We start from the raw sequence: 16,289 nt of genomic DNA, 5'->3' as shown, positions 1-16,289 counted from the left end.
CTCAGGCCTGTGTTTCTCAACAGAATTCCTCTCTAGATGTTCAACACCTGTGATTGTCTTTCCTTCTGGCTGCTCTCTCATCTCCTCAATCACAGATGAAATGACATTGTTCCTCTCAGAAGCATCCTTCAACATTTCCATCCCACAAAATGCTTCTTATAAGGGAAAAAGTTTCTTTAGAATCCTATTGGAATTATTTTATTTCTAAAATTCACCAAGCAATGGTAAAGTTACCAAACCTCGAGGAAAAAGTTATTTTGTGTAATTTTATGTACGCTGGTTTGTATTTCAATGCATAAACATTCCAAAGAGGTTCTTTCATTCTACAAGATGTCAGTTAATTAGCATTTATCTTATACCTAAATGCATTAAAAAGCTTTCAACATAAATCAGTCTTTAGTAAACAAATCCATTGTAATTGATGTAGGCTTGTGTATCTGGGCTTAAAACACGTGATTGAGAGAAATTACTAACAGAATTTCAGTGTTATAGTGAACGATCCTACAAATAAACTTTATTTGGCGTGAACAGTGAACACTGACCTCTGTCGGTCAAAGGAAGAAGTTATCTTAATCCAAAATGAGAAATTACAGAATATTAAATCACCTGCTCAACCCCTGCTCCTGAGCATGTTAGTCTTAGTGCTGTCATACGATTAATCACATCCAAAATAAAGTTTTGTTTACATAATAATATATGTTTGTGTATATCAGTAGCAAACTTTAAGTACACAACTAGTTTACCTAGTTATACTAAAAGTGAATTTATAGGTATACTGATGATATTTACGAATTAAACGAATTAAATACGTTGTACACTTTGAAGTATAGTGTCAGTAAACAGTTTAGTAGTTTTATACTGCAAGTGTACTCATATTTTTCTTTAAGTGAACTTTTCATCATACTTTAAGTATGACCCCATTATGTTTCATTTGTATATATTTTGTTACATGAATATTTGAACATACAAAACATCCAAAGAAAGAACAGGGTATCTGCTTGTAAACAGAAACCTTTCATTCTAGCTTCATGCATTCTTTTTTTAAACACTTTACACTGGGCAAGTTTAAAGAAAATTAAAGTGATAACATTTTGAACAAAAAGCTGAAAAAAAAAAGACTATGAGAATGATAATCAAAACGTAGATGGAGTCGATTAACACCCCAAAGCTTGACTAATTATAACATCTTCATTTTATTCCACAACGTTACAGTTTTGATGCTGCTTCATGTCAGATGATTATGTTACATTTGTTAGTTTCTGTTGTTGTTTTTTTTTTGTCCTTCACTTGTGTTTATTTTTTGTCAATTCTGTGCAGAAGATGTGTACTAGCGCCCTCTACCGTATACTAATGAAAACACAGATTCTAGGAGTATAGCTCAAATATATTTAGACTTTTTTTGTAAGTATAAGTCAAGTATACTTAAATGTAATGTAAAACTTAAAGCATACTTTACTATTTTAGTTTAAAAGAAGTATACTAATAGCACACTTGAATAAACTTCTTTTCTGTAATGGTCCATTAATTCCCTCAAACACAACAATAATATTCATGGCACAACCAAATTAATTCCACAGCCATACAACACAGAAAAAACCTAGTTGCACTAAAACAAAGCCATGCAATAAGGCGTTAATTCAAAAAGTGATAAATATTAATGTTTTTTTTTTTCTTGGTCAGTCTGCAAAATTACCGCACCAGTTTGAACATGTTACAAACTGGGACATTGATATTGCTCATTAACTATCTCTATTTGAAATGAACGATGATTTGTAGGAAAGGGATCATCTAAATATGAATCTGAAGATTATAGATCTATCCTGAGGGTGGCGGTGTTGCATCATGCACATGTTCAAAGAAGCCTGATGTGACAGACTTGACATAAAACACACGAGATGCATGCATCAAAAGCAGACATGCATCATATTTTTTAACACAGATTAACACAGTCAATCAAGATTTGAGAACCTTGATCATTCCACACATATAGAAAGTTTGCAATTATTTTTAATAGGTTTATATAACTTTTTTATTTGAAACATGGACAATATCTTCAGAAATTCAATAAAGTTACATAAATGAAACATCTGCGTCCATACAGAACATTAAAGCAGAATAAAGCACATATACAGAAGATGCATCATTAAAATCACTTTAACATCAGAAAACTGCACAACATCTGTTCAACAATGGAAACGCCCATTTAGAAATGTAGCTCTATTGCAAAGTCTTATAAAACACACTCTCTCACTCTCTCTCTCGCAGACACACACACACACCAGCCATTTAACATCTTATGCACAACATATTTTTGTCATGATACAAGCTAAACAAATTAAAATCACACAAATAAAATGTGTAGGAGTATAGATCAGTAAAGGTAAACATCACCATCATAAATAATAACCTATATTACATTCAGTCCTCGACTGTCCTTTCTTTCCAATGAATAAATTAACATTCACTCTCTGCCCACAGCTAAATTCCCCCTCTTCGTTTCTTCTCAGTCATTAATAATCACCTCTCCTTTCTCTCGTTTTATGCATTCAATACTTCTCCTCTGCTTACGATGACCACATGACCAGAAAAACCAAAAGAGGTGTAGCCGGAGTAAAACACAAATCAGAACAATTTGAGTTTGCTATAAAAGTAATGTTGAGACTAATTATGTGGACAACTTCTGTCAGGATACGGTTCGTAACATTAGGACTGTTTATAGTTTTATCGAGACGCCTCTCTTCTCGTGTGTAGTTTTTAACAGGACAGTCACTCTGTCTTTAAATCTCTGCTCTCTGATTAGTGTTTCTTTCCCGGTTTTGTCTTGTTCCCCTCATGGAGCTGATCGCTGCGGTCTCTGCTCTTCTTCTCTCTTATGGTGGCTCTTCTGATGATCTTCAGGAGCTGCGTTCAGTTCTGATGTCTTCTTCTCCTCTTCGTTCTTCTGGTCTCTGTTGTGGAGGTCTGGCTGTACCTGCAGATACGCCTGAACTCGGTGCCGCTGGACTCGGCTTTCACTGAAGTCAGTGACTCGACACTCGTACGTTCCCTCGTCTGATGGTCTGACGCTAGACAGACGAAGCTTATGGGAGATGTTGCTGCCAACCACTTTTACCACCTTGAAACAAACACAAAATATGGTTACTGAACAAGAACATTCGACCAACAAAGCAAGTCCTTGGAAGCTAATTACAATCATGTTTATATGCACCAATTAAAATGAGTACATGTACTGAAGAAGCATGTTTAGAGCGACATTCTCTTACAATTAAGTAAAATTAATGAATATAATGAAAATACAGAAACATGAAATACCCTTACGGTCTATATTTTGTAATTAGTTGCACTTTTGTTTGTTGTTGTCATAAACATGAATAAGAATTAATGAGATGATTAAATTGCTGCAGGGTTAGTAAAAAATGAATATTAAAAGAATAAGCTAAAGTGACTAATGTGAACATGAAAATAGCACAAACAAGTCTTTGTTAGATCAGAACATGCTGATGTGAATTATTAAGCACTTACATTTAGTCAAATTAAGAGACATTTAAAAATGCAAAACTCACACTTATTTTAGTCGCTCCCTTTGGTGTGTTTTCCTGTGAAACCACCTGTAGAAACACATCATAAATTATTAGTTTTTTTCTTTAACTGTATATATTTATGCATAAACAGACAGTTATCTCCATATATATTTGTATACTAACACATTTTCATTATTTTTGAATTCATAAATTCTATATGTCACCAGAATAGAATAAAAATTAAACAAACAAGGTTAAATTGAAGTGCAGACTTTAAGCTTTAAAGAGCAGTAATTCCTTAACCTTTCCTCCAAATGTTCCTCAAATTGAAGTTCAGAGTGTGCACTTTAAGCCCATATTCATTATATAACACTAACTTTAATATGTTTTTGTCAACAGCTAAAATAATACAATTTGTGACTGTGTCCAAATATATCAAACTGTTCGTGTATATATAAAATAAGGTCAAAGAAAAAATTTCAGAACAAATAAAAAGAGGCTTCCCTGATTGGTTGACCATGCTGGTTGCTCCGCCCCCTCTCTGCTGTGTCTGGTGTACCACCACTGGATCTCCAAAGAGACGGAGGAGGAACTAGTGCCTCTGAAGGAGCAGGCCATCTCCACATCATCTCCAGCCTGAGAGACCACGTCCTGAGGAACCTCGGTGAAAAGAGCTGAAGAGAAACACAGATTTTAAAAACTACACTTGACACGCATTTTACTGACCATTAGTCATCCTGCTCTTAACAGCAGCTACTTCCATTAAAGGGATACTCCACCCCAAAATTGTATTTTTGTCATTAATCACATACCCCCATGTCGTTCCAAACCTGTAAAAGCTTTGTTCATCTTCCAAAAACCATTTAAGATAGTTTGGATGAAAACCAGGAGGTTTGTTACTGTCCAATAGATTGCCAAGTAAAATACACTGTCACTGTCCAGAAAAGTAAGAAAACCATCGTTAGAGCAGTCCATCTGCCAACAGTGGTTCAATCATAATTTTATGAAGTGAGAGAATACTTTTTGTACACATAGAAAACAAAAATAATGACTTTATTCAACAATTCCTTTGTCAACAGTATGCTTTTCTGTGTCAGCCATGCCACATGGATGCGCTTCTCTGTATATTTCTGCTTCGATTTGAAAGAAAACAGCGCACCCTTGTGGCTCGGCTGATACAGAAGAGCATAAGCAGCATACGGCGATAAGGAGAGACACAGAGACTACTGACAAAGGAATTGTTGAATAAAGTCATTATTTTTGTTTTATTAGTGTACAAAAAGTATTCTCCTCCTTTCATAACATTATGGTTGAATCACTGATGGCAGGTGGACTTTTCCGATGATGCTTTTCTGGACCTTGACAGTGTAAGTTACTTAGCAGTCTATGAGACAGTCACAAGCCTCCCGGTTTTTATCCAAAATATCTTAAATTGTGTTTCAAAGACGAACAAAGCTTTTACAGGTTTGGAACGACATGGAGGAATGTGATTCAATCCCTTCACACAGATACTTTCAGTATTGTGTGCATGTGTATTTAAAATGTCTGACAGTGCAATGCTCAGGAAAACAAATTAATCATAAAAGGACTGGAGATAATTAAGCACACACATCTGAGGACAAACAATATAATTATTTCACTGCTATAAAATACACACAGAGTCTGTGTGTCTGCCGATTGCCTGAAGGGACTAAAATTTTCTCCTAAGAAACTGCTTCTACAAACTAACGCTCTCCATGTCTTCATTCATTTCTGATATTTATTTATCACTGAACTTTTGAGCTAGAAACCACATGAAAACAAGTCGTTATAAATTGACAATGTACTCTTGTAATCGTACTTCAGGTGAAGAGGAATATAAGTTGTTGGTGTTTTACTAGTTTGCGTGTTAAGTTTTTGGAGTTTTACACACACACACACACACACACACACACAAACAAAACATCTAGGTAGATACAAAAAATTATATTAAAATAATAATAAAGGAATAACTGACAACATATGATTCTATTTTTAAAAACTTAAAAATAGCCTACTCTGTAAAAATTTTACGTTTCAGTGGGCTTTCGCAGTGATGCCATAGAAGAACCATTTTTGGTTCCTCAAAGAAACTTTCAGGGACGAGGTTTAAAGGTGCAGTATGTAATATTGACAGCTAGCGGTTGAAATAAAAAAAAAACGTGGTTTCTTCCACCTTCCTAAGACTTAACGCTCACGTTGGTTGACAGATTGAAGACGCACAACAGGAATGAGCACAACTGAAAGGTGACAAGCCTTTTTTTGTTGAGTTGATTTATTTTTTCATTCCTCTAGTCACAGAACTTTTTAGATGGATGCTGAGGCTGTTTAGGTTGTGTAGAATCTGTGATCTCTGACACAGTTTGTTTGCGGCTTCCATGACTGCAATATGTTGTGTTTCCACAATCTGGCAACCCGGGTTGTTTAAGTACTATTGGGTAATTATTTATTTATTTTTTTACATGTAAACAGCATGTAATATCTGCAAACACAGTGTTTTTTATGCTTTAGTACAGTTAACTTTAAAAATCTAAAGAAACTCTTTTTTTTTCTTTTTTGGGGGATGAACCATCAATGCAAGTTAAGAACAATTCAGCTCAAACTTTTAAATTCAATTCAAACTTAATTTTTGATTTATTTCAATACATTTTTCACACATTCAATTCTTGTGAGTAGAATCACTCTGAAATTATGGTTTGGGCTTCTAGTTTGAAAATGCTGTGCTATAAATATTACAAATATCTAATGGGAAAAAATGAAACTAGGTCTATTACATTTGCTTAGGCATCAAAGAACTTTGAAGAGCTTTGAAGATGTTCTGATAATTTATCGAAAGGATATAAAACTGCATTGCAGTCAACAAACCTTAAAATAGCACATCTATGATTCAAGCATGGGCAGTATTTTGAAGCCATGCAGCACTAGTACACAAACAAACACAAATCACAACCAGTAAACAAAAGTCATACTTAATCTGCATAAGCACAACAACTGCTCTCATCCACCACCTCATCTTCTCCAGCTTTTCTCATTCATCATCATATCAAGTCAAATATATCTTTATGAAAGCAAAAACATTTGCTTTCATATCTATTTAATCTGTCAGTAATGTGTCAGTTTATGTACTGCAGTACAAACTGTATATTGCATTGTATTTAGTATTGCATTGTACATTATATGTGCATCGAAGTAGACAGAATCATACATTATAAAACTGATCTGAATCTAAATTTTGACTACACTAAGCTATGAATAAAATATAGCCCGGTGAACAAAATGCATTGAATAAAATTAATAATTGTGCAATATATGCAGAAATGTTGATTATATGGCATTATATTAAAATAAAATGCTTTATTTTTCAAAATTAATTAATTAGTTTTTATATTATCAACAATAATGATTACAGGAAATATTTTGATTAAATGATCAATCAAATGACTCACATTTTATGAAAATGTACATAATGGTGGTGAATTTAGTAAAGTGTCAAAAGAAACAGCAGTTAACATCAAATTAAAGGTACAGTTTTTTAATAAGAAAGACTAAAATTATAATTTTTGCCATTTATACTCTTATAATCATCGTTTTGTAGTGCAACTGAGCCATTTTGGTCTGTACTCTGTACAGTATGTTTCATATTAACATTATATCCAATCATCTCCACACACACAGACACACACCGTATAGACATCTTTTCCCTTTGCATCCTGGTAATTACTCCCTGATTTCTGCTCTTTGTTTCTGTAATGAGAATGTACACCATGACCATCTGTTTTCTTTGTTGGAGAGAGAAAGTCTGTGCATCCTTCAGTTCCTCTGGTCATTAATATGCACAGTCTCCATTCAGTTGGTATAAAGGTAATTATCCAGAGTTTTAGATGTTGCAGTGTTGTTGTCTGCCCAGCAGCAACACAGACTCCATCATCTCGCTCTTGTTGGGTTGCTGTCTGTTGGTAGATGAGTTTTCTTCCAGGACTGCAGAGTGTTTTTCTTTCTTTTCATTCTTTGTACTCTGCTCCCAGTTTTTCTGTTTTTATGAGGTTTCCAGCAGAGCAGCATAACCGCAGCAAGAAACGACCGCCACATGCTACAGTAGCTGGAGGTGTTGCCAATGCTGTTCAAATCATCCTGTACACTTCCCCTGACGGATTTCCCAGGAAACTTGTTCTTGGAATGTTTGTTCTTCATGAAGATGTGTTTCCATGGAAATGCACTAAAATAATTACATCTGCATAACCGCATGCTGGTGAAGTCAAATTAAGTTAATTGTGAATTCGATAACTGTACTGTTTTTGATTAATTCAGTGAAATTAATTACCTTTTAACCTTTAATTAAAGGCTACACTATTCTACACATAATTGCTATTTGCAACCCAAAGGGTAAATGCATGCAATGCTTCATTTCTTACTATTCTTAACATATTAAGCAAAATTGTGAGCATAATCACGGTAAAACACTGCAGCTGAGTGCCTGTCTGTACAGTGGATGGCTAGTATAATTTGTATTTTATAATTACTTGAATATTGTATTGACTAATCGGTCCTGCTGCTTGCTGTCTAAATGAGCATGCAATGCAAAATTGGCTATCAACTGCTTTACAAAATGATTCACTGCTTGATGCATTAATCACCTTTTACAAACCAGCAATGTTTTATTGAAAGTGCAATCTAACAAATGCAATTAACCAATCATCTGTTACCATGCACTGTTTTGATATGCATGTACACATTTACTTTTTTTTGTACAGGGAGACACATTTTTTGTTGTACACCTATGACAATAAAGACATTCAAATTCGAATGTAAATATAATGCATCTGTATATTATGCATTTTATGATTTTGTAGGTCATTTTGTTTGTTTTATTGTAATAACCACAAATCTTCATTTTTTATTATATAAATGCTTTAATAAGATGTCTATAAATGTGAAAGTAAAAACCATATAAACACTAGTTCATGCACAGATCTCTCTAGCTGCAGAGATGCAAGCATGACCTACTACAGCGATTCTCGACATGTTTACCCCTGAATGTGTGTAAGAAATAATGAAGGAGAAATAAGGAAGTTGTTGACACCAGCATGATATTTGTTCTTTCTCACCTCAACAAAGGGTTGATTGGTTTAATCTCAGCTGGAGGAAAACCTCCATATACAGACCAAAACAGACAGCAGAGGTCAAACCCAGCTGGACCCCCATCTGAACAAAACCCCTGTAGATATTATTAACCCAGCTCACGCTGACCTGAGACAGAGGAGCGAGGAGATGACAAATCATGTACAGAAAATCTCCCATCACACGTTTCAATCTACTGGATATACTAAACACACAATCACATTCACTTACTTTTATATCCCAATTAATAAAGGCTAAATAATTTTCTAACTTTAGTTTGAACAGATTTTTGTCTTCAACTTTTTTCCCTCATAATTCTGAGAAAAGAAGTGAGAATGTCATAATTGCATGATATTCACTCAGAATTGTGGGTTTATATCTCATTATTCTGACTGTATAACACAATTGTCTGCTATACAGCTTCTACACTTCCTTATGCAGAACATGAATCTCTTCAGTCCGCCTGTACACTTCACAAAACACAAGATGTCAGGATTAATTTTTAATTGACTCCCAGTGGAGATGACGCTGGTACTAATCTGAGAGTTTGAAGGTAACCAATCAATACTCAGCTCGTTCACAGTGCACTCGTTTGTCTTGATCAATGACAGAAGAGCATCTCAATAATCCACAGAGCATTAAAGGCAGGGTAAGCGATCTTTCAAAAACGCTTCGGAAAACTCAATCAGGCCGAGTAGCAAAACAAACTTGTAACCAATCAGCAGAAAGGGGCGTGTCTACTCATGATGCGGAGGATAGAGCGTTCCGGCCGCTCACGTCTGGTGTAGACATAATGTAACATCGGTTTTGCTTTGTTTCACAGAACTAATCTTTGCCTGGTTTGTGTATGTGTAAGGCAGAGCTATCAAAATAGAGGCCTTTGGTGATTTCAAATATCATTCGATGGGTGATCACACGATGCAGAAGAACAAAGCAGAGGAAAAGTTCATGGTTGCACAAAAATATATACAGCCAAACAGGTAAACCTGAGAGCAGCCGCTCTGCTCAAGAAAATAACTTGAAAATGACTGTGAAAGGATATTGAGGAAACAAATGACACCTCGAGAAGTTTTTCAGGAAAAGGTTCAAGAAGTGCTCTTATGCAATTACTCCACAAATAAATTCCATGTTTTTACACAAGTCAAAAATGACAACAAAATTAACAATTTCATTAACTAGCTTAAATCCTTAGGTTTTGTTTATCCAGTCCCTGGGGATTCCTTTACTTTCATTTAGCAATAGATGTAATCTGATCTGTTTGTTTGAAGAAAGGAATCCATATGCAATATATCTGCACTGGTTCCCATGACTGAAGCATCAGCATAATGTCAAGAAACTATATGAGCAGCGCAAAATTCACTGTTTTCTTTTTTCTACACTGACAGCTATGATTTTAGATTAAAAAACTGAATTCACAAAGATGATTTTAAGCTACTTAAAGCTGTTTTAATTTGGTGTTAAGTAGGCCACATGCATATGTAAATGGCATTTTAACTCAATACACTCTGATAACTTATGTGATGTATAATGTGACAACTTTCCCCCAGTCTGTCTTGTATTCGGTTGTAGGCTATTTACAACAGTAGCTATTTGTTACTGTGGCTTGTCTTTAAAATGCTATTTCTGTTATTAGCATTTTAATCATACAAATCTGAACCTTTTCTCCCCTAAAAAACTTAATTAATTTCCAAGAAGCCCACTTTAAAAAACATTACTTAAGCTAATGGTTTCAAACTCAAATGTTTATTAATGTTAAATTAAACACTTCATTAAAAATAAAGAAAAGAAAAGAAAAGAAAAGAGAGGGGGAGATCGAAACTTAGTTTTCTACCCAGACAGGATTGTGCTCGTTCTGAATCAGTTCATGCTGCTTCATGATTTCAGAAATGTTCGCTCGAGACACATCCCACCACACTCAACTTATGCCATTCGGTTTGTTTCCGTTCCTCACACACCTACCGTTTCCAGATACGTGATTATCCACTGCCAAATTCCCGCTGATTTGGGCATAAAGTCCCACCGAGTGTATAATCCACAGCATCTCTCCAAAAGAGCGCATTTGTGCTCTATCGCTCATCAGAACCTGGCGGTAAAGCGGCACCTGACTGAGCGTCGGTTGGTGTCGGTGTTCGTCACGCTCCGGAGCGCACTAATTGCCGCGCGGCTGCGGCGGAGGAACACACACGGAGGAGGGGCGCGTGTGACGCGGGCTGCTGAACGATCCTCCAACGATCATTTAGGCGGAGCGATATGGAATTAAATTTGTTTCAATAATAATGAACGAAACTTTATAAAACTGAACATAACTTTTTCAGAAACTATCAAAAATATGCCATTACAAAAGAAGAAAAAACAATGAAAACGAAAAAAAATGAACTCAGTCGCACAAATTTAACAGGCTCTTCAAATATACTTCATTCTTTGTTAATGTTTTTCAAATATTCGTTTTTGCTAATTGTGGATTCTGAATTCATTGCCACAGATTTCGCTTACATTGCAGTTTTCGTTCGGTGTTTTGACACAAACCTCTTGTGGGGGCAGGCTTAACAGTGATCTACTCTGATTGGATAGTGAGTTTTTGATATATGCACAAAATATTTGAAGAGCCTGTTAAATTTGTGCAACTGAGTTCAGATAGAGTTTTTCTTCTTTTGTAATGGCATATTTTTGATAGTTTCTGAAAAAGTTACGGTCAGTTTTATAAACTTTCGTTCATTATTATTGAAACAAATGTAATTCCATAGAGCGATATATAAAAGGTAATCCATGAACCGTTCCTGCCTTCTATCCAGTGAAACTTAATATTATTATTGACAGGAAATTTGTTTAAATTATTATTATTATTAATACTGTACCATGATTCGTGTAAAACACTGTAATGCAAACCTCTAGTGTTCCTTCGAGCAGCATCTGCATTGCTTTACTGGTCTTTGCTTCTATTTCAGTGAGCCAGACTGCGGTATTTTATCATTTTACAGACAGTCCAAGCATATCTTGCAGATTCATAAATATTAAACATAGCTGTAAGGCTGAAAGAAATGGAATAACTTGTGCTAAAATAGTTGAACCGGCCTCACAAATGTGAATGTGTCCAGTTCTCAAACCACTCACAGACTGAGCCCAAGGGAGTCTCGTCAATAAGTGAATGTGTATGCTTTGTCTTTTCTCACATAGAGATGATGTTTAACATGTAAATGAAGTGTAAGATCACTGCTTGCTGGTGTATTTTACCTGTTTGTATGGTCCCTCGGGGAGATACTGCATTAAAAAGATGGCTGCAATCATGTATAGTTTCAGTCTCGAAATAAAATAAAACAAAAACAGAAGAAATTAAAGGAAAAATTCATTTACATTGAATGCATTCCTGTTCGCTCATTACTGTCCTATCATACGGAGCCCCACACATGACATGCAGGAAATAATAGTGGGCTAAACTGTGCACACGATTTACTAATTCAATAGTAATCATGCGCACGTTTTAGTACAATGAGGGAACAAATTAGTAAATCGTGCGCAAAATTTATTAATTTTTTCTTGCATGCTCCATACTATCCAATGAAAGGCATTATATATATAGTGCACTCTCAATACTAAAATGAAATCATTCACACAGTAGTTTTCTGTGTGGCTAAAAGGTTTCCACAAGTTCCTATTTGGCTTAAAGGTCACTAGAAAATTGCATGCTGTTTCTCTGAACTTTTCAATCAGTGCTGTTTGCTTCTAAAAGCAGCGTTTTATTGCAGTTATAGTCTGGCGGATTTAAATGTCTCTCTTGCGGTGAAGGGCAAGGCCAACACTTTAGCAGCTGCTAACCTTGAAGGTGCCACTGAATGCCTTTAAACTGACTTTCACACAGTATAATCTGAACATGACTCAAAGCTCAAGTAGAGAATATAGATTTTCTTAAAGCTTGCCTTTAGGCTGGATCCTGAATGGTCCTGGATTTCAGGCTTCAACTGCGGCTCGCAGCATTGGCTTTGGTTTCGAGATTTTATTTTGGCTTGATCAATAGGATAACTGAATGGCATTTTAATGAGTAATGAAAAGGTCCAGGCACACACTCTTGGTCGATATGTAAATGAGATATTGCGTCTGTGTTCTTTAATTTGCACGTTGTTGATAAATAATACGCTAGAAATTTCCACGCCCATCGCACTCTTTTGTAATTGCGTTCTCTTGCTAATTTGCCCTGTTTAGTAAAAGCTGGCCCTATGTAAGAAAATATTTTTTTGCAGCATGTAATGAATGTGTTATGCATATGAAAATTGAAAAGATGTTATACGTACATTCAAAATGATAAATACAGTGCACACCAAGCAACTTTGGAGTTTGTGTGTCCAGATGAGGTCAGTCTCTCAAGCCCAAAACTTTGCTTTTGCTTATTGTCTCAGAGGTTGATCTTGCTGGTGTTAAAGTGCACAAACACACACTAAACACGTGTATTATCTCTGGCTTTGTTTGAACGCTGCAGCAGATGGGATTTCATTACACTGTTTCATGTTGAGGGATGGTTTCCTCTTGTCTCCGCTCCTGAAAGCGGTGAGTGTCTGTGCCAGCTGTGAGATGCCAAGACCCAGAACACTCACCGCTCACAAACGGGCATTAACAACAGATGCACATATGACAGACAGAAAGAGAGAGTGAGGAGAAACCATGCTTGTAATGAACAACCCTGAGACGCTTGCTCCTGTTCTGCACTTACAGCTGGACTCAGTGAATATGATTCGATGCAAGTTAAATAAGTATGTTATACATTTATGCATTTTGCAGGCGCTTTTATCTTGACTTAGAAAAGAGAAGCTCAAATGCGTTTTTTATTATTATATATTTATTCATATAAAAAGTGTCAGGGTTAGGCAAGGGAGGAACTCAAGTGCAGACAGGAAGTACAAAACAAAGAGTTTATTAAATACAAAAAAGGGAAAACAAAAACCCACGAGGGGGAAAACAAGGGCTAGGGTAGACACTAAATAATTCTACAAAACTCAATAAACAAGGCAAACAAAGACTCAAGACAGGAGAACACTAACTACAAAGAACACTCACGGTTATACAGGGACTTCAGAGGTACAATCACAAGTGTAGAACACATAAGTAGTACACAAGTAACACAATGAACCGACGCAAGACAGAGCACACTAGGAGATCTAAATAGGGGGAACAATTAAGACACGACAGGTGACACAGATAGGGCAATCACGACACGACTAGGATAACAAGGGGGGGCGGGGCAAGGGAACGAGACAACACAAGCACATGGCCCAAAGACAAGGCCATGCGCTTGTACACAAAACAAGGGTCTGTCATGATCCTGCCTCAAGACTAGGAAAAATCAAGGACACTAGGGCAGGATCATGACAGAACCCCTCCCTTAAGGAGCGGCTTCCAGACGCTCCTCAAGGGAACATCAAACACGGGACATGACAGACTGGGACACAGACACAAACCAACAAGACATGACTAATAATAACAAAGGCAAACATGAAAACACAATGGCAGGGTTAGGGTGACATAACAAAAAAAACAAACAGGGAAGGGGAGGGGGCGGGACCACAAAGTTCATGGGGGACAGACCAGGACGGGGGGGTGGGGTAGGAATCTTAGGAGGACAGGACGAAGGCTGACGACGGGGGGTACGGGCAGGTCTGGGTGGTGAGGGGCGGGGAGGGGTCTCAGGACAACTGACAGGGGACATGACAGGAGCAGACAAGGGACGCGGGGCAAGACTTACGGGACGCGGGGCAAGACTTACAGGACGCGGGGAGACGACAGCTGGACACGGGGGGACAACATCTACTGGACACGGGGGGACAACATCTACTGGACACGGGGGGACAACATCTACTGGACACGGGGGGACAACATCTACTGGACACGGGGGGACAACATCTACTGGACACGGGGCCACATCAACAGGACACGGGGCCACATCAACAGGACACGGGGAGACAACGGCTGGACATTTGGGACTTCTGGGGACAAGACAGGACTGACGGGGATTTCTAAAATTTGGACAAGACGGGACAAATAATCAGAAAATGCTTTAGCAGCTAGGACAATTGGCATCTCCTTATGAGATGAAACCGACTGTACAAGAGTCTTTGCTGCAGAGTCGGCCGCGGCTCTCTCCTCCGCTCTCACGACTGCCGACTTGCATACAGCTTTCTTTCCCGGCTCGGGCACGCTAGCGCTCACCGCTGCTGACTCGGACACGCTCACTGCTGCTGGCTCGGGCACGCTCACTGCTGCTGGCTCGGGCACGCTCACTGCTGCTGGCTCGGGCACGCCAGCGCTCTCCGCTGCTGGCTCGGGCAAGCTCACCGCTGCTGGGTCGGGCACGCCAGCGCTCACCGCTGCTGGCACGGGCACGCCAGCGCTCTCCGCTGATGGCACGGGCACGCCCACCGCTGCTGGTACGGGCACGCCAGTGCTCTCCGCTGCTGGCACGGGCACGCCAGCGCTCTCCGCTGCTGGCACGGGAGGAAACGGGGTCACAGGACCGGCAGGCCCCCTCTTCCTCCTCTTCCTCCTTGGGCGCGGTGCAGAGACCACAGCTGGGTCAGAGGCGGGTTGGGGGAGTTCGGTCTCTGGCAGGGCTGACTCCGACGATTCCGAGGCAGACTCCCACGATAACCGTCTCCCTCGCTTCCCGGGGAGACCGACGGGTGTGGGAGGCACCTCAGGACTCGGTGAGGGATGTGCCTGATCCCCCAGAGTGGCCACGGCCAGGATACGACCCTCTGAAACCGTTGGCAGCTGGGTAGGTGGGGACCTCTGGGGCTCCTCCTCTCGCCCGCTCGCTCCGGAACGACCTCCCCTGGTCCCCCGGAACACCACAAGGCGAGAGCCCTCAAAACAATCTCGCTGGCTGGCTGATGCCATCCAGCATTGCCTCCTGTCTGCTGAGTTCCTTGGTGGTCGGTTCATTCTGTCAGGATCTTGGTAAGGGAGGAACTCAGGTGCAGACAGGGATTCTCAAACAAAGGGTTTATTACAAAAAAAAAAAGGGAAAACAAAAACCCACGAGGGGGAAAACAAGGGCTAGGGTAGACACTAAATAATTCTACAAAACTCAATAAACAAGGCAAACAAAGACTCAAGACAGGAGAACACTAACTACAAAGAACACTCACGGTTATACAGGGACTTCAGAGGTACAATCACAAGTGTAGAACACATAAGTAGTACACAAGTAACACAATGAACCGACGCAAGACAGAGCACACTAGGAGATCTAAATAGGGGGAACAATTAAGACACGACAGGTGACACAGATAGGGCAATCACGACACGACTAGGATAACAAGGGGGGGCGGGGCAAGGGAACGAGACAACACAAGCACATGGCCCAAAGACAAGGCCATGCGCTTGTACACAAAACAAGGGTCTGTCATGATCCTGCCTCAAGACTAGGAAAAATCAAGGACACTAGGGCAGGATCATGACAAAAAGGGACAATGTGCATCAATCAGGATTCAAATAAATGTAAATATACCTGAGTTAGCAAAAAGGCTAAATAAAATGCTCTTTTGTTTGCTGTCAAACGAATCACTGCCATGTTTGTATCCTGTCCTCCACAATGGTAATAGTGTGATTAAGGTGTGTACATGTCTATACTGCACTTTGATAATA

The 16,289-nt window shown here is 38.6% G+C and overlaps 1 protein-coding gene across 2 annotated transcripts; it reads right to left on the bottom strand.

The window, feature by feature from the left end:
• Positions 1 to 2,030: 2,030 nt before the first annotated feature.
• On the bottom strand, positions 2,031 to 10,850 carry LOC113089153 (V-set and transmembrane domain-containing protein 2-like protein). 2 transcript variants are annotated; one of them, XM_026255937.1, is made up of 4 exons: positions 10,617 to 10,850; positions 4,026 to 4,195; positions 3,564 to 3,608; positions 2,031 to 3,115 (listed from the first exon to the last, which is right to left on the bottom strand). In XM_026255937.1, the coding sequence occupies exons 1-4, from the start codon at positions 10,732 to 10,734 to the stop codon at positions 2,831 to 2,833; spliced, it is 618 nt and encodes a 205-aa protein (XP_026111722.1). In that variant the 5' UTR covers positions 10,735 to 10,850; the 3' UTR covers positions 2,031 to 2,830. The 2 variants fall into 2 exon arrangements, with proteins under 2 accessions (XP_026111722.1, XP_026111721.1); XM_026255936.1 differs by lacking the exon at positions 10,617 to 10,850 and adding an exon at positions 4,352 to 4,618.
• Positions 10,851 to 16,289: the final 5,439 nt, after the last annotated feature.

This window comes from Carassius auratus, chromosome 6 (assembly GCF_003368295.1).
Source record: "Carassius auratus strain Wakin chromosome 6, ASM336829v1, whole genome shotgun sequence".
Taxonomy (NCBI): Eukaryota; Metazoa; Chordata; class Actinopteri; order Cypriniformes; family Cyprinidae; genus Carassius; species Carassius auratus.
The sequence above is the reverse complement of the archived record's forward strand: the minus strand, read 5'-3'. Positions and strand labels throughout refer to the sequence as shown.

Coding starts and splice junctions, on each gene's coding strand:
- LOC113089153 (XM_026255936.1), bottom strand. CDS start 4,496: ATGGACTGCTCTAACGATGGTTTTCTTACTTTTCTGGACAGTGACAGT. Junction 3,609..4,025: donor CAGCATGGTCAACCAATCAG/GGAAGCCTCTTT, acceptor GTGTTTCTACAG/GTGGTTTCACAGGAAAACAC. Junction 3,116..3,563: donor AGGGAGCGACTAAAATAAGT/GTGAGTTTTGCA, acceptor GTTTGTTTCAAG/GTGGTAAAAGTGGTTGGCAG.